Below are 24,785 nucleotides of genomic sequence, written 5' to 3'. Positions count from 1 at the left end.
GAGCAGCTTCTATTCTTCCGTGGAGTATATCTGACTTACCCTGAAAGAAACCTGGGCACTATTATCTTGCATATTCATGATGGCCTCTGAAATCTTGACATCAATAGGATCCATGACAGATTGAATGTTGAAAGGCCCTTCTAGCCTCTGCGCCACCAACAGCATGGCATCTGTCACAGTGGGGGAAAAAAAAAACAGGTTATAGGGATGAGTCAAAGGGTGTGGACTGACACACATACGATTAGTAACGGATGTGATAAAAGGATAGATGCAATGGAACAGAGACAGTGTCTTGCAGGATCCCACAAATTTGAAGGTATTTTTATTGGAATTTTATGAAAAGTAGAGGCAATATGTACAATCAGGGTGGTGTGCAGTAGCATACCAGCACTCATAGCGCTCTGCATGTAAACTAAACAGTTTCATTTTGGTCTTGCTTGAACAGGACGCCTTCTTCCGAATGTATGCTGTGTCCCCAACTTGTGGTAAAGCTTTAAATCAAATTCCTTACGGCTTTGTGTCAACAGAAGTATTCATATAATAGCTCTCCCAGCCAGATTTGTTAGTAGCTTTGGTAATATTTGACCTGCAGAGCATCACAACTGACCTTTGGATCTCTCTAGATCGTTCAGAATTCCTTATTTATGGTCTCCTTGCCTAGCCTTTTAGTGTAGGCGGACCACAATGTCTCAGTAGATGCTCTATTAAATGTTTCAAGCTGGAGAAATAGTTTTTATTTCATCTAATTCTGCTTCAAACTTTCCAGAACCTCACCCCTAATGTTTCTACAACATCCCTTTGTCTTCAGGTGCTGTTTGCCATCCAGTTTTCTCCAATAACTCAGAGGCTTTCACAGAAAAACTGTATTTGTCCTGGATGGATAGTTTATTGAAAAATTAAAGGACTTCCACAGGCAACTGGTTGCACTGAATCTCAGGGCGAAGGGGCAGAACTCAAATGCACAGCACATATGTCAGATTTTTATTCATTTTATTCTACACCTTAGTGCTGAGTTTATGTGTCTATCACATGATGGCCTGTAACTGAAGATTTTTGGTTTTATCATGTGTAATATGGAAAATAAAATAAATGCAAATGAATACTTTTACAATTGAGCACAAGAGTATTAAGCAGTCCACTATCACTACCATAAGGGGAAAAAAACAACTATTCTAGAAAACGATGAGGAAAATGGTTTCATGTGGGTCCCCAAAGACAATGCTATCAGGGTGCGTCTCATCTCAGTTATGTAAATTGCCTTTCTCTTTATTTCTACAACCCTTGCATAATTAGTTGGATTTATTTTATGTGAATTTGTCCTGCCCCGATCTGAAAAGTGCTTTTCAAGCAGAGCAAAGGTTAGGAAATTGGTTAATAGGCTTTCTTTTTATTGTCTTCCCAAGCCTCTGGTGGGTTCTCAAGCTACAGATGTGTTGAGCTCCACTAGCTTACACTGAAAAAAAAAGAAAAGAAACATTGGAAAAAGTCTGCTTCTGCTCTTTTGTAGGAATTCTTTAAATACTTAAATACTTTGCCAACCCAGTTAGGGGTATACAGAACTATTCATGCATGGGTAAAACAAGCTATTGATCAAGATAAACACCACATATTTGGCTCAAGTTACTAAAACATAAACATTTGCCAGCCAAATGAATGGGTTTCATGTTTCCGCTCTTCTTTGAATAAAACTGGAAACATTTCTAACAGGTTTGCTGTCAAAATGTTGCTCTATTTAGATCTGTCTACTTTTTCTCTCCCCCACCCCCATCAACTGTGACCAGTTCCGCTGTTCCTGCTAAAGTAAAAGCTTCCCGGCAACACATCGGTGCCAACACCAAGTTTCACAGCAAAGATTATGTTCAGGGTAATGTGCAGTGTGAGTTTTCAACCAAACATAATATTTTACATGCAAGCCAAAAAAGTTGTTTTGATCTCATTTTGTAGCAAATTGCAAACAGAACTTCTTTTGGCTTTCTACCAGCAATGGTTTTCCATTTACCATCCTGCCAATATAACATTCATCTGGATGAAGGATCTAAAATGTAAGGATTTGTTTGCTTGAACAGGTTTGAGGTTAGTACGCTCATACAGCTGGAGGCTATTTCAAATAAACCAGTATGACAAACAGCCAAAAATGTTACTTCTTCTGTTCCCCTCTCACTCATTACAATCATGACTGCTTTTTGATGCAAATTGAATTTTTATGCAGATCCACTTGATCGAGTAAACAAACAGCAGAAAGTGCTGATGAGTTGTTGATTTAATAAAAATAAAAATAAAAAACACTGAAAGCCCAGCACACCTGCTGCAGGAAGGATAGAGGTTTATTAAATTGGCTGGACAAAAGCCGGAAGGGCTTGTAAAACACAAGACTCTTCTCATTACCTCCCATCTCTTTCATGCATCATAAATGACAGCTTTAAAAAGCATGTTGCATTCATAATCCTGAAAGAATGTGAACAGAATGGACTTCAAATTAGCTTGATTTTGCACAAGGTTAGCTGAGTGAGTTGCAATAAACAGAATTAAAGTGCTTTAAATCATGTTTCTTTAATATATACGGTATATATATATATATATATATATATATATATATATATATGAACTCATAGGTAGTCTCTTGCCACGGCACAACAAGACCCAAATACTCCAAGTATTAATGTGAAATGTTCTCTACAGTAGCAGATCTGAGTTTGAAAGTCATGAATAGGGAACAAGACATCACCAAACCACCAACTCCCCACTGAGTAATTTCCAGATCTGGAAGCAGAGACATGTTTCTCTGTCCACAGACCTCCCAGGACAGGACCTCACCAGCAGGCTGTCATAATGACTAAAAATTACCTTGTAACTAAACAAGGTCATCCTGTCATTTGGACACTACGGAAACAATGACTTCTAACGTGATGCCTCTGACTTCCTTGGCTGTTTATTTATTCTGCACACAAACCAAAAAAGGAGGCTAGTTCACTTAAAAGTTTGCAACTTTAGTTACCCCACCCTTGTACACAAAAAGATAAGATCTTAATACACTTTAATTAGAAAAAGAAAACAAGATAAGGTAGCAAGATCATACAGGAAACAAAACAACCGAGTAAACAAACAGAAAGAGCTGTTCAAATTTTCATTTTTTCCAGGAACAGTAAATGTCAGTTGAATAGGGTTTGAAAAAAAAAAAACATTTGGCTCTGGCTCCATTTCTTTTCTAATTATGCTGGATTCAGAGCCTTTGAAAAAGCTCTTCTGTTTGTTTACACTGTGATTTGCAAACAGCCTGTGATACTTGCAAGGATCTTAATATGCCAATTACTTCAGTACTAATTGTGTGGCTTGCACTGCACCACAATTCTAAAGAAGCAATTTTCAACAACAGTAGGTAGACACCTGAATTAGACTATAAAATAAATTGCATTTCAGAATATATCAAGCACCAATGTGCAGTAGGTATGGTTAACTGTACGAGGATGCATCAATATTTTGAAAAAATAACTGATTCCAAACTAAAGAAAAGATAAATGTATCATACATTCTCTAATTAATGTAAGAATGTTATAAAACTTCAGTTAGAAAGCAGGGAGGAGCATGTCTGCTAAGGCTGACAGCTCTGCTGAGCAAATATAAGGTAATACCCTCATGGGCAAATGTACAAAGCTGTTTCTGGATGCCAAATGTGTGCAAACCAAGCGAAAACACAAGTGCCATTAAACTCCATTTAAATGAGGTAGTATGCAATTAGTGGAAGGTCCACCCACATTTATGCAAAGTATAGATTGGTAAAAGTTGAGAGCTGTTTTTGTTTCACAGTTTCCACAAAAAAAAAAAAAAACATATGTTGGAATCTGCAGGTAACTTTCTAGCTTGAGAAGGAAAAGAGAAAAAGCAACCTCCTGCGCTGCTGTCTTTACATACTGTGCAAGATGGATGAGACGCACTGTGGAATCTCTGCCTCGCTTGCTGTGGTGAGGCTGAGACGAAGGACCAAGGGGAGGCGAGGTAGAGTGGGAGGAAGAGGCAGGAAGTGAGTGTACAGCCAGCATCCCATGATATAAATCTAGACCCCTTTTTTCCTTTATCAAGTTAAATTTTCGGAATTGTAATTCTCCACAAGTGTTTTGGTTTCTAATACAATTATCAATTTGTACAGTGTAAAACAATCTGGTATGTTTTTAACTTCAATCAGTGCTTTTTAATCTTGAAATTAATCAATTAAAGATGCGTCTTTCCACTATCAACAATCTGCAGTGGCACATTAAATCCAACTTATTGATTTTGAGACAATCAAAATAAGTTCAAAGAGGAAAATATTTTTCCCCATACTGCATCACATACAGTAATAACCTACTAAGTTTGTAGAAGAGAGGACAACTGGGAATTAACATTATTATGTTGACCCTTCTTGTGATTTTATGGTGTTTTAAATGAAGGCTATCAGGCTGTCAGAATCTCTTATGACCCTCATGACCAAACAGCTGAGATGTTTCATTTGCTAAGATGATATTTGTAACTTTTAAATATACTGTTGTTTCAGACCTCCACTTTATAATTAAACTAACTCAAATTCATTATTGATGCCTAGTTTTTAATTTTAGCTAGTCATAACACACTGAAACAAGCAAGAAAAGAAATGTATGTTTTACAATCAAGGATAGTGAAAAAGTAAGAGATTCTGGTAATCTTTCCAAACACTGGTGACTTATCAGTAACTCAAAAGACAGATGAAACTACTCGGATGAAGGAAAGCAGATAGATATGTCAGAAAGAAAAGACAAGGCAAAGAGAAAAGCAGGGGAATAAGAGATGATTGGGTTGGCTTGTTCCCATGGGAGAGGTACTCCTGCATTGCATTTGAAAACTACCTACTTGAAGAATTAATGACTCTCATTTATGTGGAGTACATGAAGTCCAGTCCGCTGTGGCACCGGTGACACACTGAGACAAATTTTTACTGCGTCACGTTTGCAGGGCTTAGATAGGCCACTGGGCAGACAGAGGAAATCTTGTTATCAACATGACACAGCCATTGCAACTAGACACATTTTGTCCCATTTTGGATTGAAGGTTTTTTGAAACAAATTGGACTTACTGGATAGAAATATGGAGACCAAAAGTGACAAGACATAAAATTACAGCAGGAAAAATGGTTAGTTTTAAACCTTAATGTTTAAGTTCATGATATGAAACAATCTTATTTGTTCTGTCTTGCTGTAAAAGGACTGTGAAAAAAATGGAAAAGGTAATATTACTCTGGGCTCTGCCTCTTTATCGAGATTGATGTCCACTTAAATTCAGTCTTTGTCAGCCAGCGGTAACCTCCAGTAGACAAGGACAAATAAGGAAAGTAAAGAGGCCCGTTTATGGCTCTTTGGCTACAAAGAGTTTAGCAGAATGAAAAATGGCCTCCAATGTAATTCTGATTCTGCAAAGCATTGCTCATCTGTAGTTCACTCAACTAACTAATAGTGCTGTGAGACAGACCAACAAGGGACGGAAGGAAAAATGATAGTGTTTACAAGGTCACAATAAACAGATAACATTGATGTGGTCACAGACAGCAAAAAGAAACGAATAGTTGCAGGTGTTACTACTACAACACCTGCAACTAATACAACAAATAACATCACTATTATTACTACTGTTATTGTGATTACTAATACAAATAGTTCTGCTACTGTGAATGACATTACTACAATTAGTATTACTATTGAAATTACTAATTTGCTAATTGCTAAGTTGCAATAACTACTTTGACTACTTCTACTGCTGTGAATACCAATACTACTACCAATATTGGTACTATCAATACTGCTATTACTGTGACATGTACTACTACAACATCTAGCAACACAAATGCTGAAGCTTTAACTGTAACTAGTGTTAGAAATACCACCTGTATTAGTACTACAACCAGTCCAACAACTACAATTAAAGCTAGTGCAACTACTACTACCACTATGAAAACAAGTACTACCACTCCCCCCAAAAAACTCCTACCACCACTAACCCATTTGGCTAGCTTTAAACTATCCATCATCTGCCTAGTAATCTGTAGTCTAAACTTTCTTTAGTTGAAACTAAAACATAAACGATTCCAGATCCTGATTTGCCAGATCCCTGCTCTAGTTTTTTACTTTCTTCCTAAAAACTGAACTACCTAGAAAAGTTGCCTGCCGATCTGCCTATCAGCGGATTAATGTGTGCGCATTTGGGAGAGTAAATTGTATTGTATTTTAAAGCGCTTTGGATGGTAAGTATGACTGGAAAGTCCATTTACCATTTAAATACTCTTTTACTGAGAATTCCTATAAACACCCTCGTTTTGAGAGTGAATAATATGAACCCACAGAAGGATTTTGGGTTAATAATATGAATAAATTACCTCTGAGAACACATTTAGGCTAAAACTGGGTTAATTATAGTCAGCATATCAAAGCTTTGTAAGAAGTTGAAGACATGTTTCAGATGTGTAACAGACACTGTTAGCTGATATTGGAGAAACTAATTAAGCAGTGCCAGGCTCTCATAAAATCTGTGCTACAACCAGCCACACAAAAAAGAGCGCCTTTTCAGCAGAATAAAAGTTGTTAAAATAGATCAAATCAAATCACATTTTATTTGTATAGCACATTTCAGCAACAAGGCAATTCAAAGTGCTTTACATCATAAAAACACAAAAATCAACAACTGAAACATAATTTTTCCAAGGCCTGTCAGAACAAATCAAAATGTTGCTTAGTGTTTCATTAATTAGGGTACAAAAGCAACACAAAGCAGGTGGGTTGGTAGTCTAGATTTAAAAGAACTCAGTGTTTCTGCTGTTTTATAATTTTCCAGACGTTTGTTCTAGATTTGTGGTGCATAGAAGATGAATGCTGCTTCTCCAAGTTTGGTTCTACTTCAGAACGTGAGCAGCTGCATGGAAGATTAATTTTTTATGCAGATCTGTGAAGACACTGTTGCAGTAATCAATGCAACTAAAGATAAACGCATGGATACGTTTCTCTGGGTCTTAGTGAGAAATTAGTCCTCTAATTATGGAAATGTTTTTCAGGTGGTGGAAGGCCGGCTTTGTAATTATCTTTATGTGGCTCTGAATAGATGTGGTTTGAAATTATGATTCAACCTAAAATATCACCAATACATATTCACACATTTCCCTGGATTTGTGGCTGACAGCCATTTTGTTGTACCATCTCTGTGTGAGGAAAGCGGCTTATGTGTCAAGAACCTGAACAATCAAGTGTAAATGAAGCCGACAAATAGCCTTTGTTTAGAAATAAATATTACTGTGGTGCTAAAAAGGCAACACTGATTTAGAAAAGAAAGTGATGTAGATAATGTTTCATGCTGCAGTCATCCAAAAATTATCACCAGTTATGGCCACAACCTGAGAGAGTGTTTGTTAATAACTTATTTTCACAAAGTTTTGAGTGTCAGGGTTGATGGTGGTACTGTGAATTGGCCACCATAAATCGCCATGAAGAGTATTCAGAAGAAACTATTTGCATGAGTAATAAAAGTTAACTTGAGCCCAAACACCTAATTTCCACTGTATTTTAGCCGTGCTATTAAATGATTCAACATGCCTGTCTTAGGGCAAAGCGTTAACAAAGACAAGGTAGCTAGTTGATGTTATTTAAACTGAATTTGAAGAACAGGGTGGATGAAATTAGCAATAAAGCATTACATAGCTTCTTAGACTACTAATAAGATCATATCCAATTTAAATATTTACTTAATCGTGGCTGACTTCAAGGAAAAAGGTTCAATTTCAGTAGCGAAAGAATAAGCATTCCCAAGAAAACTTTAAAGTAGTTTCAGATAATATACAGGGCTGTCACTAGAGCAGAGATAGCTCAGGAATGGAAGGAGAAAGGTGTGAATGATTCAGTTTGCACGGTGAGGCAGAGAACTTTGAAAACTGTTATTGGCCAGGACTCGCCTGAAAAAAAAGATCTTTAATCTCAATGAGCTATTCCTGGTTAAATAAAAGTTGTGAAGAAACATGCATACTGGCATGGGGTGAACAGGGATAGGAAAGAAGTCACATCTCTGAAAAAATAAAATAAATAAATAAAAAACACACCAAGCAAAGATTGTGCACAAAATATGAAGACTGGACCAGAGACCACAAGTTAAAGTCTTTTTTTTATTCCAGATGATAAATAAATCAATATCAGCATGATGCCAGATCAAGATTTGGTACTGAGCAGAATAAGTAAAATTTTTTAAAAATCACTATTTTATTTCTGTAGCTTTGTAAATTTTGGTTATGGCATGGTTACACAATAAACTGAAATCATGGCTGACTTCAAGGAAAAAGGTTCCTTGAATCTTCCTTGAAGACTAATTGTTGTTGTTTTGTTGTTCTCTTAAATCTTTGAACGGGAGAAACCAAGAACATACAGCAAGTGTGACTTGTAATGTATAGTCAAAAACTAACGCAGCATCAGAAACAGGGCTTCATCGCTAATCATATGAGGCAGCATGGTTCACTAATGAGCAGTTCAGGATTTCATGGAGGTTCAGACACTGACTGCTGACAGGAATGGTTTTACATGTTTTTTTCTGTGCAAAAGTGTTGAAAATGTTGAATTACTACAGCTAAGCCCAAAAATGTAATTTGTAGGAGCTAAAAAAACAATTGGGAATAATTAATCACTGCCAAAAATGTTTACCATTTTTCTTTGCATCATATATAGTAAATAAATGACTCCATATGTTAGAAGATAAATGTAATCAACAAAAAAAAAAACATAAAATAAATACAATTTTACACTTCTCCTTGAAATGTACATCTATTCTGTTTCTGATATGCTTCTTTGTTCAGTCCAGGTATATTGTTCATTTACTAAAACTAGTTTGATATTCAGCACATAAAGCAGATGCCATCTTGCTTGTGTTCGCTGAATTTTAAGCTGTCTTTAGATGCAAGCCTCTGGACTAACCTTGCACTCTGTATTAGCAAGTAGTATTAGATGTTCTCCACAAAAATAAAGCATGCAAAATGATCTTATATTTAATGGATGATCGAGTTATGTAATCAAAGCTACAAGAAGAGAACCATGTATTTCACAGGTAGGTGAATTGAGAAACATCTCTTAATATGTGGTTATTTCACTAGCTGAAAAATCAGTAAAGAAGCAAAAGGAGCACATTCCTTAAATTAAATTCATTTAGAGTCATTTTATTTAGACTAAATAGTACATAAATAAAAAGCATATCTTGTGAAATAATTAATCCTGCCACATCTTGGAAGTATGTGTAGATTTTGAGTTACCGTGTTTTGAACACTATGTGTGTTTTGGGGTAAAGAATTTTAAATTCACCTTGTTCTACTCCTTTATGTAGAGATCGGCAACAGTTGTATCATTTATTGTTATTAGTAAAAAAAAAATAGAGTGAAAAAAATAGTCATATGTTATAATAATAAGAAAACTTAAAACTAGCAGTACATTTAGGATTGTTATTTTACTATTTATTGAGCTTTTGGTTCCAGGAAAGTATCAATAAATGTCAACATAATTGAAAAATATGTTTTTATAAAAGTTACACACTGCAGCTTTAACAGCAGCATTTGTATTTGTGGGCCTCTACAATCTATTGGCAAAAAAGAAATGTTATCAATGCACATTGATCATATGTAAACTGTGGCATGATTTTTCTATGTATGATCAGCGGTAAAGAGCTGATGAAGGGAATTATATAAAAATGTGCTTATTTTAGTATTTGTTCTGATGTTCTACAGAGATGTTCAGTAAAAAACATAAAAAACAATTAAACCGTACAAACTCTAGCATTATAGTTTGGCTCAAAAGTATTCATACCTCTGTTAGGTTGAGGGTTAGAGTAATCTTCAAATATTACAAACAAGTTTATTTAATTCAGAAATAATGTTTAACAGTGAGGCTTCTTTGTAGCAAAAACATGCAAACATGATTTAATAAATACTTTTTCAAGTACGTAGCTACCTAACAACTAATCCTAACAAAGAAATATGTAGAAATAAGGTAATCTGTAAAATTAAATCATTATTAGAAATTCGGCATGGAAATTGGCTAAATTGTACAGTTTTACATTCTTGTCAGAAATCACTTTCAGACATCAATATTTATTTGCGTCCCAAGACAGCTAGTACCCATTGAGACAGACAGTTTAACTTAACCAGCATCAATCTATTGGTATAAAACAGGTTTACATCCTTATGGTGAAGAGAATGGGATTTAGAGAAATTATATTTTTCATTCGTAGCATAAAATTGTAAACACTCCAGCATCCTTGTAAGCAGCAGCTATTTGTGCTGTCTGAGTTTCGGCTGTTGACTGACCATTTACAGAGAGCTAAGTGATCCTTTGTTACCAATGCTTTATTCATGAGGATTAGTTGCCACAAAGGGAAGGTTTTGCTGCCTTGAAATTAAATAAACAGGTTGCAAGAGGATCCAGTTACCATGTGAAACAAATCAGCTAATTAAGAAGAAATGAGCAGATAGAATCAATGCAGATTGCTTCCAGTGGTGACATGCCTCTCCGGAGGGAATAATAAAAGCCTGTAAACACCAGCGCAACAAGACAGGAAAAAAAAATATACAAGCATATTAAAGGCTGGCAGAGTCAACCAGTTCACTTCAGACTTTCAAAGGACTGTGAGCGTGCCAGAGGGGGGAAACAAAATCGTCACAGGAATCAAAAACTTGTCAGCAGAAAAAAAAATTACGACAAATAAAAGTCAAAACTGCAGAAGACAATATTTTCAAAAGTCCTTGTGATTGATATGCAAACCACCTGGAAGGTAGAAGGCCATACAGGAGAAAGGAGGGTGGCAAATAACAAAAACAAAGATTTTTTCAAGAAAAACAACACAGTTGTTGAACTGATAAAAGAGAAACAGGAATACATTATCTAAGCGATGAGTATAAAAGATATCCTTAGACCGATACCCAGAGGACTTAGCTGTACATAAACATGGGAATTCTGATCACATTCAGAGATGGCCCACAGATGGACAGCTGTTCATAATAATTAATTAATCTAATAAGAATCTAATCCCATTTTAATTGCATCAAATTCAATATGGCCTACTTTTTGCAATGCATGTTTATTCTATGTAATAGGGTACTGGAAAGGGGCACTGTATATAAATTGCAAATACACTCAAAATTAGCACTACAGCTTGAAACTTTGTTTCAATATTTTATACACTAAGCAAGTTTTAGGGTAAGTCAGCAAGGATTATGTCCTCCTGTGGGAAAAAATGGATTAGTTACTGGCTACTCAGCAGAGTGCTTTTAATTAGTAATTCAGGCTGGATTTGTTCAAAACAGAATGACTTTAAAAATGTGTTTAGGTTTTTCCTATGTTATCACGATGCATGACCGATATCATGAAGCATACATGTTTTATACCTGAAAAAGTTTGTTTCTGATAGATAATGAGATAGGTGTATCTCAAAAGATCACCCAAACAATGTAAAATGACTACTAATGTAATAAAATCATCTGTTTTTGTAAGCATAACGTGCCAAAAAGGATTTTTACCCTTCCCAAAAATTGGTGGAAAAACCCTGAGTGGCGTTACAGCAACTCTGTCAACAATCTGCAGTGAGTAGACTGTAGATTGTTGATTATTAGAGTATTATTAGTGTACTCACTACTGACCAGAACAGTCAGCTGAAAAAAGGGACTGCATAAATGAAAGGATCATAATGATGATTATTATGTGATTACAAACTTATAAAAACACCTTGGTTTATTCAACAATATGACCAAAAATGACATAAAAAGCATTTTGGATTTAAAAATACTGGATTCAGGTGGTATTTATTCAGATACCACTGGTCTGTAACCCAAATAACCTCCTTATTATGCGTAAGATGAATTAATGTAAAATCAGTACTGTACATATGTTTGTCGTAAGTGTAGTTTTTGAATAGTATTTTTAGACAATTTACACTAGCACTTTTGGGGTTAAACTGCTCTTTAAAATGTCCATTAGGAAAAACGGTATTTCTAGCAAAAAAAAAAAAAAAAGTATAGAAAAAATATGAGCAACTCAATAAAATCAGAAATGAAAATTTGGTCTAGGGATGTTTTCTGTCCTTTATGTAAAATGGTCTTAACAAGAAACAGAGCCAAACATAAAATTGAAACATAGAAATGAGAAGGCGGAGCAGTGCACTTGTGTTTCCCCATAATCCAGAAGTAGAATATATTTTCAGGCATTTCTGATTTTTTGTTTTTACATTTCTGAAGAAAACTCATGCTTTTATACCACATATGTCTTAGTTTGCCTCTGGCTATGCCAGCCTCTTTCGGCGCAACACTCTTATTACAGATGAGGTGAGTTAAAGCTTTGCTTTAATGTGCATTGGCATATTTTTTTGTTCAGGTTCTCTCATGCTTTTGAATTTTTCTAAAAAGGGGGTGTTATCTCCTGCAACATTAGAGAGGGAATGCTCCTCTCAGAAACTGGATGAATTTTAATCTTCCAAGCATTTCTGCTTCTCTGATCAGTGGAGCTGATACATGATATTAACCAAACATACACAAAGAAAATAAAAACAAATATAGTGCACTGTACCTTGTATGACTATTCCTTTGGGTATTTCAAGCATCATAAAATGGGCTTTATGCAGTACGATTTGTATCAGAATGCAGCTCAGCCAAATGGCATTTCTACATAGCTTTAATTTGTCTGTCTTTGTAAAACAGGTTTCCCTAGCAATTTAACACCTACAGCCAAGTCAAAGCTTTTTTTTTGTGCTTAGATCGCAAGTTAATTGAAAATCATTCAGCCTGTAATGAGCATGAAATGCCAGAGCCAAGATATATAGAACTGACATTTCCTCTGCACCAGGGAACAATAATCCAATTGACAAGAGTGCTGATAAAGACAGAAAGAACAGTGCTCAGGATTAATGGGAGTAATGCAAAAGTTTCAAAATTGATTCTTTATTACTTTTCACTGGAATAAATGTAAACATTTCTGAAAACATCTGCTTTTGAACAAAACACTTGAAGGTTGCAACACAACCCAATGTTTGAGTTTGAATACTTAAAACTAATTCCTATGAATCCTTTGATTCATAGTAAGTGCGAATCAATTTCAGGGCGCATAATGTTTATGTGCATGAGCTTCAATGCATTAGAGGCAAAGCAAAAATGCAAGCTGGGATTAATAACAGAGTCCCTTTCCAGACACTTTATTGAGTAAACCTTGCTGTACTGGCTTGGTCCTTTTTTATAGTTTAGAACTATCTCAGTTATTTACTGAATAGATTTAACAAGGTGCCAGAAACACTCCTCTAGAAACTATGGTTTATATAAGTGGTTCCCAAAGATTTTCTGGGAACCCCTATGGATTACAATAAAATACACCCCCCACACAAAAAAGAATCAACTGGGCACACACATCGTTCAACCAGACATAAACCTATACAAATATTTTGGTTTCAAACTCCACTTACGTTTATTTCACTTCAGGTTGCAACAAAACACACTACAAACCATCTTTACAGTGATACACTTTTGTGTAACTGTTTTTTTGTTTGTTTGTTTTTTCATCCATACCAGTTTGAGATCATTTAAGGCTTGTGACATAGTGCAGCAGCCTGCTGAAAGTACCAGTCCAAAGATTTATGCAAGGTGGTAATATGAGACAGGCATGATCATCGACGATGCTTAGGTTGGCATGCTCAGCTGGTACTAACAGGTCCAAAGTGTCCAGAGCAATACACCCCACTAGCTTCTGGTTCTAGCACCAAGCCGTAGTGTTTACACAAGTCAGGATACATGATTTCATGATTTTTATGTCAAAATTAGACCATAGCATCTTGATGCTATTAACACCCATATGACCAGGTCAACATTTTTCTAGTCTGTTTTTACCCAGTTTTTACGAGTTTGTGTGGAAAAAAATGAAGTACTGTGATTACGTTCCAGATGCACTGAAACTGGTTGTCATGGTAACAATTTCTCTGTGGTATGTTAGTGAAGGAAGTTAGTGGAAACGCTTGAGTTTTTTCTAATTATTACTTAACACTAGCATTGAGCAAGTTGAGTGGATAACACTGTAGGCCAAGTACTGTGCAACACATGTTCAAACTAATACCAGCACCTCCTGCTGGCACGTCTAGAGACCTCAGAGGTAATTGGCTCAGGAAAGGGGGAGTCGGAAAGAACAACTTTCCAGTCACCTTTCAGTGAAAAGTCAGAGAGGGCAAAAACTGTAGCCAAGGCACTTAAATTTTTCAGATGCCTTATTTATGTTGTGGAGAATGTAAAAGTTTTTTTTTTTTTTAAAGCATAATGAAATCTCCTATGAACCAATCAGAATTAGAATTTATCTAAATCTGTTTTGAGCTTAAATGTCCCATATGAGAATATTTCTTTCCTCCACATAAAAATGGCTGTGGCAAGAACATGAATCAGCCTACTGAACTGCATGCCTCTTGGGACCCCTGGATTTGTTTTTAAAGTAGGATCAATGAGTTGCTGCCAGATGTGTACTGTCTCCCATGTTGTGATATTACCTGATTTTCCTCTGCAAACAACATGACAGCAACAAAACTTCCAAAGCTGTCAAAGAGGTGTGTAAGATGTTGAGAAAAGTGCAAAACTTCTAAGGCTGCTGAAATATTCTATGAAAATGAAGTTGACTATGATATACTGTCAACATGAACATATTTAGGGAATTTATTATTCTGTCACCTTAATTTCCTTAACATTTTTCTAACAGTGTCCCTTCTCTGTAGGTGCAGAGTCCCCTCACTAGTTTGTAGTAGTAGCTCTGCCTACCATTTCAAAAATGACATGGCAGATAAAACATCTGATTATACCTTGTTAAATCAAGTTCAGGGTCAAGTGTTTCTTTTATGAGGGCTGAAGTAGTCTCATGTGAGATGCTGAAGATGCTCACCAAGGAACTACTGATAATAAACAAGCTACCATTTATTTTTTAAAGCTCCTTAATCCATCCTAAGGTCAGACATTTAGACCCATGTTTGACTAAATCCCCCTGTGACTGTGTGTGTTATTGCACAGACATTGTGAATTAACCACACCTTCAATATTGCGGCCTGCTGGCTGTATACAGCCCACACACGGATTAAAAGGAAGTAATTTGTCAATGGAAAACGTAGATGATACAGGTCAATACTTTTATTATTGCAAGATTACTTTTATAATCTTGCAAAATCTTTTTTAAAAATGCAAAGTAAAATTCATCATTTTATTTATTGACCTTTTTGATTTTTCTGTGCTTTCATTGGACTTTCGTACAGAATAAATAAAATCCAGTGTCAAAACATTTTGGTAGAGCTGTTTGCTATGCTATGAGCTAATATAGCTGTGCGTTGCGCTTGATGCTAATGTTCAAATACCACACCAAAATATAAGGAAGCAAATTGAAATCTAATAATTTCTAATTTGTGCTTTGAGGGTAAAACCGACTTCAGCTATTTGCTGCCACAGTGCAGCTGCTCACAATGAAAAATATCTAAATATATACAGTATATACATAATATATTTATAAAAACTTTCTGGTCTTTTGTAATTGGAGGAGAAGTCTAAATTCTTTCATAATTTGGCAATTTCTGCACAGATAAAACCTGATTAAAATTCTATTGAAACCTCAGTTTTTTTTTAAGAGAAAAATATAGCTTAACCTAAAATGACAGAACTCAAGGAGAATCAGCTCAGAGTCTTTGCTGTTCTCCCACCTTTCAGAGTTAGTTCTGACTCACTGGTCCATACCGTCCCAAGGTATTAAATAGTATGGACCAGTGCTGACCTGAAACTTGTATCAAGACAGGCAGAAAAAAACTGAATCACACTCAGGGGACAACAACAAACAAGTGCTTAAAGGTGTGTGAGCCCATCTATCAGGTAGCTGACTGTACGATTGCTCTGTGTTGCTAATGTTGCAATGAATCTGGCTGATGTGTTAATTTGCTAATGCACACTTAATGAGCTAAACATGACACTGACATATGGGGGCTCTGTTACTGAGCTTTTCTCCCACAGTAATCAAATATCACTTCAGTAGTGAAATACAACCTGAGAATTCCTACCACTTAGCTTGCAATGCACAGAACTGTTCCAATATTTATGCTCCAATATTATTCCATCAAGCAGAAGCATGAAATGATTTGTGCCTAATTTATTCTGTAACATGGAAATGACCCCAAACAAGCAGCCAGGAATGAACTATTTCTAGTCACAAGAAGAACAATGAATTCTGCAACAGATGGTAGGTCCCGACAGAGCTCTGATCTAGGCATCAATGAGTCAGTGAGGGATTACATGAGCTGAGTGAAGCCAGCGAGACTCACTAAATCCATGGAAAACTGAAAAAGTTCTCAGAGCAGTATGGAAGGACCGAAATTCAGCAGAAGCATACCAAAGGGAAGCAACTAATTCCTTCCAAAAAAAAAAAAGAAGAAAAAATCATACCAGTTATTTATAGAAATATTCAATAATTTAGCAGCTGCCATATGTACAGTAAAGAGGTATCATTCAAATATTTATCAAATATACATTTATTTTTTCTTGTGTTAAAATGTTGATAGTTTAGTCAGATTTTTATTCAAATCCCTTTTTCACCTGTAAATGGTGCTTTAAATAAGTATTTGTTGGATCAATAGGGACACATTGATATAATTTATAGTAATCGGAGCACAAATGTCAGGTCTGGTAAAGTTAACAAGAAATTCCAGATTATGAAAGCACTCTTTTTTTCTACTCACAGGCAGAAAATATAACTATTAATAAATCTAAAGATGAACATTTCTACTGTAAGCAGTCTTAGCATTCAAATATAAGAAAATGAAAAAGTGCTTTGTGACTTTTTTCCTCCGATAAATCATTGCAAAGTTGCATATAATTACTGTCATAAATGCTAAAAGAATTGTATTTTTAGGTGGAAATTCAATCGACCAGGCATTCTCAAGCTTGCCACTTCCTAATCACATTTTTCTTTGTAGAGCTCAACAGGCCAAGGCTATTTGACAGAATCATTTGATGTTCTATCAAATCTTCTTGAAATATATAAATATTACATGTATATTTGTATTCTCTGTGCCCAAACTGACAAGTTTCTTCTGAACTTCTCTCCAGTTTACTTGACATTCCCCTGCAGTGCAGTTCTTTCCTGTAATCAGTCACCATTTAGCACAGCAGGAGAGCAGAATCCCATGAATAAAATCTTTTCATGCAGAAAAGAGTTGAGAGAAGAAAGACAGAAAAAACAGCACCTTTTGACATCTCGCTCAAAGGCCAGGCCTGAATATATGGGTGTGATGTTAAAGTAAAAAACCAGCACAACACAACACAACACAACACCAGCTGCAATATTTGTAAGCTAAACAATACAAAACAAATATGTTGTTTCAGAATTACATGTATCAACTATAGCAATATCTAGTTGAGAAAACTGGTAACAAGCGACATATTTGGTAACTAATATATAACGTCAGCAATGTCTCACTTTTTGGCTAATAACAGCTTGAGATAACTGGTTGTAGTTTGCAAAAACTCTTTGACCAATGTCCTTACAAACCCCATGCCATTCTTCTTGTGTAAATCTCTCAGGCTTCTTCAGATTTGATGTCTTTCAGGCATAAGAGCTAATCTTCAGCTTACTCCAGATTTTTAATGGGACTCAAGTCAGACCTCTAAGCCAGTCAGTCAGTGATGTTCATTTTGGTGTGCTGCTAACCGCTTTAGGTTTCTTTCAATACCTTCATATGATTTTTCATAATTCCTTCAATCTTATCAAGATTCTCAGTTCCAGGCACACTGACGTCAGCTAGCACCAACACTGCTTCCTAAGGGTTACGAGTACAGTTATAGTCCCATATAGTTAAGACTTAACAGAGACAAACCTTTAGCCATTTTTAAGCTACGTTTGAGAACTGAAAAACAATATTTTAAATTAAAGGGTCCATTATTTCATGTACTCCAGACAGGTTATCTAAATAGATCCATGTTGTTACAGATTCTCCTCAATAAATTTTGCAATTAGAGCTTTCTATGGAAATATGGTTACATTTAGGTGAGGAGAAATTAAGATTTAGTTGTTTTCTAACTTATGAAGATCAACAAACATTGAATGTCATGTTCTCTTTACAATTTTTAAGAGCAGCCAAGATACAGGACCGCTTTGGCAAGTTATACCTTTACCAGTGGAAAGCATAAAAAAATCTTTTACAAAAGAAAGATACTGATGAACAAAATACTTCAGTAAAATGTTTATTCACTTTAAGTGATTCAAGACATTGTAGCAACAGTGATTTGCTAATTACTGTCTAATACCTTGGGACAGTATAATTATTTTTCCAGCCATCGTCTTCTTCTAATTGGATATCTTTCACTGAGGTCCAGTTAGGAATCCTAACAAGGCCTCACCTCAGTAATACTCTTCAACTCATATTGGGAGATCCAAGTGTCCCAAATACACCGACGATATTTCACAAAAGGTTTTCTGAGAAATATTCTTGAAGTTAGGAATTTTTCCCCAATGTGTTCAAATTCTAAGCTTTTTTCTTTTAATGTTTTTTTATTGTCAGATAATTCCACTGACATGCAATAATCTATTTCAAGACACTTTGCAGTTGTTGCAGTAAACGTATTAAAACAATATTATGTTTCTTCACTTCAGTGCTACTGAAATAAATAGTGGTTACTTTCTTTCTCATTGAATTTATGTCATTTCTATTAAACATTAGTCTCAAAGCACATGAAAAAAACAATTTGCAATTAACCAAAGCCAGCATTGAGCACAGAAGCAACAGTAGTAGCTGTCAAAGTGAAAATTGAATCCATGAAGTGTCTCATCCTTGGAAACTCGTGTTATACATAAACTGCTCTGTACTTTATCTCTGCATCAACTGCATCCATTTATTAAATACAACCACAGTACAGAGCAATTCTCCCACAGGTCCGCATATTAACACATGTAACAGGATCAAATGGAAAGAACAGAACAGCAGGTACAAATGTTAATGACTGAGACAACGTTTGACCTACCGATGTACTGGTTCCACTCTGGATCCAGATCAGCTTGATTTGCCAGGCAGCCCTTCATCACGTTAAGGCAGTAATTCTTGCAGGGTTTTACTCCCGGCATGCCACGACAAAAGGGACAGAACAGCATTTTTGTCAGCCCTCGTATACAAGCAGGGGTGCTGTTTACCTGCAAGGACACAGAGTACAGAAGCTGTCATTAAAGTCTGTATATGCTCTGTGAGACTGATTATAATCGTAAAGAGAAACTTTTCTCACATTCTAGTGACAAAAAGTCTGACAAACAAATCCCAATTTGTCCTTCAGTTGGTCTTAACAGGTGATGTGTAATTTTGAAGCGCCATTTTTTTATGCAAAAAGAACCTTTGCAGATAATGGAGTAGGAGAATGCAAGAAGAGCAAGATTTGATGTAAATAGAAAACAACTTTTTTAATGAGCATATGCAAGTGTGGCCGCTCGTTGACGCCACAGCCTCGTGTGTCGGATTAATTCAAAGTGGTAGTTCAGGGGGAAAGGGCTGTCGTCGTGAGAAATTTAATTGAAGCCAAACTTAAAGGAATTGAGTGCTATGACAGCGTGTTGGGGAACACATCTTAGTTGGTGATGCCCTCAATACCTATATTTTGTGGCAATAACTTATTCATTGATGCCTGAGTTCAGTGTTACATATATTTTCAGTTTGCTCTTTGCTGCCTTGTGCTCTTGTTATTTCTTTTACACAACTAAAAACAAATCTTCATGAACTTCTCAATTTCAGATGTGGAAATGAATATAAATACTTGGAGCTATTACTCTGAATGCAGCTGAAAAAACTAGTTCTAAAGACCTTTTATTCACAATATGTGGCTTTTAAATATATAAATTTACCACAATTCATATAGATGATATTTTTGTTTTATTAGATTACAGAACATTTAAAATAAAACCTGTGAACTTAGTTCTGACATTTGTTGTATCATAAATCAAATTGGGCAAATATCAGGAATAATGAAAGTTGATATATTTTTGAAAAAAAAGCTGGTTATTATTACTTTATCTAAACATACCTCTTTGATCATGTTTGAAATTCCACTGTTCTTCTTTTGCAATCCTGTTACCTAGTTTCTTATTCAGTGAATTTTTTACTGAAACAACACCTGAAACTACCTCCCATTCTATCTCATATCCCATTTTAGCAATGGCTGGTGATAAAATACAGGCAGAGTAGGACGGTGCTAGGACAAAGTTCCCACATTTCACAATTTCTAAATAATTGCACCTTCTACTCCTGTGCAACTTGCATATGTTTTTTTATTCTACTCTCTGCAGCAACAGATTTTCTTTCTCAGGAAATACTGTAAGGTTCTTTTGCTTGACGTTTATCAAATGCTTTCTCTGGCAGACTGATAACCATAGCAACAATATCTGGATTTATTAATATTTTCCTGTCTTTTAAGAGGCCTAGAAGAAAGCAAACACTTATAACCCACTGAGTGAGTGGTGCTTCCATTTAGCTGATTCTAATCAAGCTACTTAAACAACTCAGGTTATTTTCTGGAAAAAGAAAACCTCTCTTAGCTTCAACAAAATGTTTAAGAATTTTGTAGATTGTTAAAATGTTTTACTGTTTTAGTGTTAAATATACAAATAAGCCAATTTGATTTATCTGCAGATTTTTAGAGAGAACACTGTTAAATGGTTATGTCTAATTGTGGAAGTCCAGCTGCATCAAAAGGGTTTGCTGCAAACATGATCACAAACATCTACAAGAGAAATTTTCAGGGAATTCAAGTTAAGCTTTAATAGACCACTAAGCTGCGTGAAAAATTACTGTTTTGCATATAAAAATCTCTGAAAGGGCAAATATTATATCAGCTGAAGTTATACAACAGTTTTAATTAGTAAGCCTTATGTTTTAATGTTAAGATCCAGAGGACCAGATGCTTGCAGTGCTGTTGAGATGGCGTACAGTGGGCTTGCAGCTATTTTCTTTATTCTATGAAGCAACAACCAGCTTTTTATTATGCATTTCTCAGTGTGAAAACTTGCTGCTCAAGATTACAAGTCGCTATGCTCCTACTTTTCTGTTGCTCCTTTAAAAATTCAAAAGGTAGAGCTATGAGCCTTTTATGTTTCTCGAGGAAGAGACGCATAAACAAGTAATGACGTTAATTTGGCTTTTGTTGTCTTCTACAGAAATGTACTAGTTTCAGTTTGGTTTGGTCAAATTCCTGTGCCACATGAATACTTTGATAATGATAAAGAGGCTTTTTCCTAGGATTGTGCTTTTTATGTTAAGGCTGTATGACTTTGCCTTCTCGATAAGCGTGGGAAGATAAAACATGAAAACATTTGCTACAAAAGAATATATAATTATTAATAGGTTAAATGGCCCTGCTCCAATAAAGCTTTTGAGGAGCTAACAAATCATCAGAAGAAACTGAAGTTAAATGTTCATCTATCCATCAGTCTAATCCCATTTAAACCCAGTTATAATAAATGACAGGATTAAACAACAAAATAAATATAAAATGAAATATTTTTTCAAAGTTGGACACAGCTGTTATTTTCTTAATGGACCTTGTAGAAAAAAACTAAAGGGCTTATAATATGGTGAGGTTTTATGCTTTAATAAGGAGAAGAGGTGTTATGTAGAAATAAAGGGATTCCTTTTATTTGTCTCTCCATTCAGAGAGAGACATTTTCAAAATGCTATGCAGCTCTTTGCATTTTGAAAATTCAGACCATTGTTGAAAATGGGATGCAATTTCGACAACTATAGTTTTATTCAGTATAAAAATAAAATTTCTGTGATTCTGTGATTAGTTTAATCTGAGTATAAATTGCTTTGAGGCCTCAGAGGTTTGCTAGGGAACGTCAGAGAACAAACAAATTCACAAACAGTTTCACCCTTGACTTCTCAAGGGTGAAACTGTTTCCGCTCCAAAATTAGAAAGAGTATAGAACAAATGCATCCCTACCAAACTATCACCATACCGAATAGGCCATGCAAGAAAGATACCTATCAAATAAGACATGCCATACTGAGGGTAAAATATGGTGGAGACATCATCATGAAGTGGGCATGCTTTTCTTCAGTGGGCACAGGGCAAAGGTCAGGATTGATGGTAAAATGGGTGGAGCTAAATACAAGAAAATGCTGGAAGAAAACCATTTTGAGGCTGAAAAAGACTTGAAAGTGAGACAGAGGTTCACCTTCCAGCAGAGCAATGACCCAAAACATAGAGCCAGAGCAACGAGAAAATGATTTAGATCCAAGTGTTTTCATGTTTGCAAATTTCCTAGTTAAAATCCAGACCTAAGTAAAACTGAAAATCTGTGGCAAGCCTTGAAAATTTAGGTTCACAAACTCAAATAGTCAGATATACTTCACAAGACATGAACTTGATGGTCTTACCAAATAATGGCATAATGGGATATAAAAGCAAACACACGTCTCACTTTTCAGATTTTTGAAAGTAAAAATAAGTTAGAATCACAAATAATATCCTTTGACAATGACACATTACTTTCAGGTGGTCTAAAACACAAAATCTACACACATACGGTAAAACTTGTGGCTGTGACGAGACCAAATGGGAAAAATGTACAGGGGAATGCATATTTTTGCAAAGCTCTTTGTTGAAGCTGTAGCTAAAGTGTATTTTTCTCACTTCTGTAGCAAAAAAGAAATGTAAGTTCACCCTCTCTAATTCAGTGTACTGTAAATCTCTGCAGCAATAAGCCCGGCTGTCCCGTCTTGGTGGCACCGTGAAACGGTCGCCTCCAGCAGGGTGTCTCTTTTCATTATGCTTTCCCTCAATCTGTCATGATGAGTTTATACGTCACGGATCAAAGGGCTGCAGTCCCAGACACCTGACCTGCATCCCAGGGTCCCACTGAAATGTCAAGAGGTGAAGTTGGGACATGCTGGCTCGGAAGGAGAGCGGGATGTAACCCAGTAAACACGTGCTAACAACACATCCTCTGCGACTGCTTCTAAATGAGCCTCACTACTGTTACTGTAGAGGGGGGGGTGAAGCTGAAGTGAAGGAAATATCTTTTAGGTTCACCGAGTTCACTGTGGTGAGGACAGCCTGAAATGAATCGTGGATTATGTTGAGAAGAGCAGAGTATCTGCTTCCTCTTCTCCGTCCGTCTCCGATAATTGAGGGTTACAACATTTCCACTGGCCTCTGCTTCAACTGTACAAAGGCTCGGTTAATATTTATCATATGGCTGATAATTGAATTAAAATGATTGTTGGGAGGGACGGGGGTCAAGTGGGGTAAACAGAATGGCTTGCAGCATGTTGAATCATCGTTTCTTTCAAACCTTATGATGCCTTTTACAAACAGCTTTGTTGTTGCTGAATGTGACTTCATCTAAGGCTTAGCCTTTTGCTTTTTCTTTTATCTAACTTTTGTAGGTAATCAGAGCTGCTCCAATCCCAAGGCTGCAGCGCCAACACTATATTGCATCAAACTGGAAATGACTCCAACACCATGATTAATGGCTTGTGTATGCCGTGTGAACAAATATTAGGCGAGAGAGCAATAAACCTTGATAGCAGAAATGCTTTTCTCTTCACTTTCATTGTCGGGACGACTCTCCTGAGAAATCCACACACCCTTCAAGCCTGTTTTCCAGACAGTGACAGAACAGGCTGCTTTGAGTCTCCCATTTCCTGGAGATGACTACATTAAGAGCGTGAACTAGTCTGAAAGAGTGCAGGAATTCATTGAGAAGAAAGTTTTTAAGCATGTATTTGTTTAGGATAAAATTTTTATTTCATTTGGAGTCAGATGGTAAATATTTTCCACCTGACTGAGAAACCTAAATCAAATTCAGTCTCTTTAAGGTGACAGGACAAAGCATATTTGCATTAACTTATAATCAAGTAAAAATTTAACTCAACTAAACTGGTAAAGAACTTTACCTTTGACACTCTCTGGGCCACTTCCCGACCTACAGAGAGTCCCTGGACGAATGTGCGTGCAGCGATGAATGCACGGGTAACCTGAGCCTTGAGCTTCCTGGGAACATCTCCAAATGGCTTGAGCTCGTCCGTGTACTTACTGATACACTCCAGATAGTCCTCAGTGATGACATACTGGGAGTTCAGCAGCGTGAACATGCGCTCCAGCAGCCGGGACCAAAAGTCATTAAGCATTTCCTCCAGATTAACATTCCCTCCTGTGTAGTAGCGCTTGAGCTCAGCAAACAGGTTCTCAAAGACCTCTGCATTCTGCATGTAAGGCTTGCCGTAGGTCCTCACAAACATCTCATTCAGGGACCGCTCCGTGTTCTCCAGAAGCTCCAGGAAGAATTCTGGGATCAAAAAAAAAAGCAAAGACGGTCGTATTTACACATGGAAAAATACGGAAATACAGATTCATTAAAATGACAATAACGTGTACAAAAATAAATCCAGATATGCTGATTAATAAAAATACACAGCACCCATCACAATTACTACCATCCATTTCTGTACACAGCTATTTCTCATTGTGTATAATTTCAAACTAAGACTCAGCGTTGGCACCCAGATGTGAACAAGGCAGCAAACACACGTGCAGCTTTACAATCATATTTTTTTACTCTGAATCAAACCTAAAAGCAGAAGTGGAGCCTCCTGCATAACAAGCAAGAACGCCGCAGCGGCTTCTGAATGGTAAGTCAACAACAAAACACTTGTCTTTTACACCAGCCATTGTACAGACCCTTCACTTGAGTTGTGAAAGGTTGGGCTTTGCTGAGGTTGCTAGATAATGAGGCAATGCCTTG

The 24,785-nt window shown here is 36.2% G+C and overlaps 1 protein-coding gene across 2 annotated transcripts in view; it reads right to left on the bottom strand.

Annotated features, from left to right (window-relative positions):
* LOC114148266 (glypican-6-like) overlaps window positions 1-24,785 on the bottom strand; it is a 107,724-nt gene that overhangs the window by 33,960 nt on the left and 48,979 nt on the right. For both annotated transcript variants that reach the window (XM_028023423.1, XM_028023422.1), the window contains exons 3-5: window positions 23,938-24,329; window positions 19,022-19,187; window positions 40-170 (exon numbers count right to left, since the gene is read on the bottom strand). In XM_028023423.1, the coding sequence (XP_027879224.1) occupies window positions 40-170; window positions 19,022-19,187; window positions 23,938-24,329 (689 nt within the window). The remainder of the gene's footprint in view (window positions 1-39; window positions 171-19,021; window positions 19,188-23,937; window positions 24,330-24,785) is intronic.

The sequence above is a fragment of the Xiphophorus couchianus genome, chromosome 7 (assembly GCF_001444195.1).
Source record: "Xiphophorus couchianus chromosome 7, X_couchianus-1.0, whole genome shotgun sequence".
Lineage (NCBI taxonomy): Eukaryota > Metazoa > Chordata > Actinopteri > Cyprinodontiformes > Poeciliidae > Xiphophorus > Xiphophorus couchianus.
Note: the sequence above shows the minus strand (reverse complement) of the source record. Positions and strands in the feature narration are given on the sequence as shown.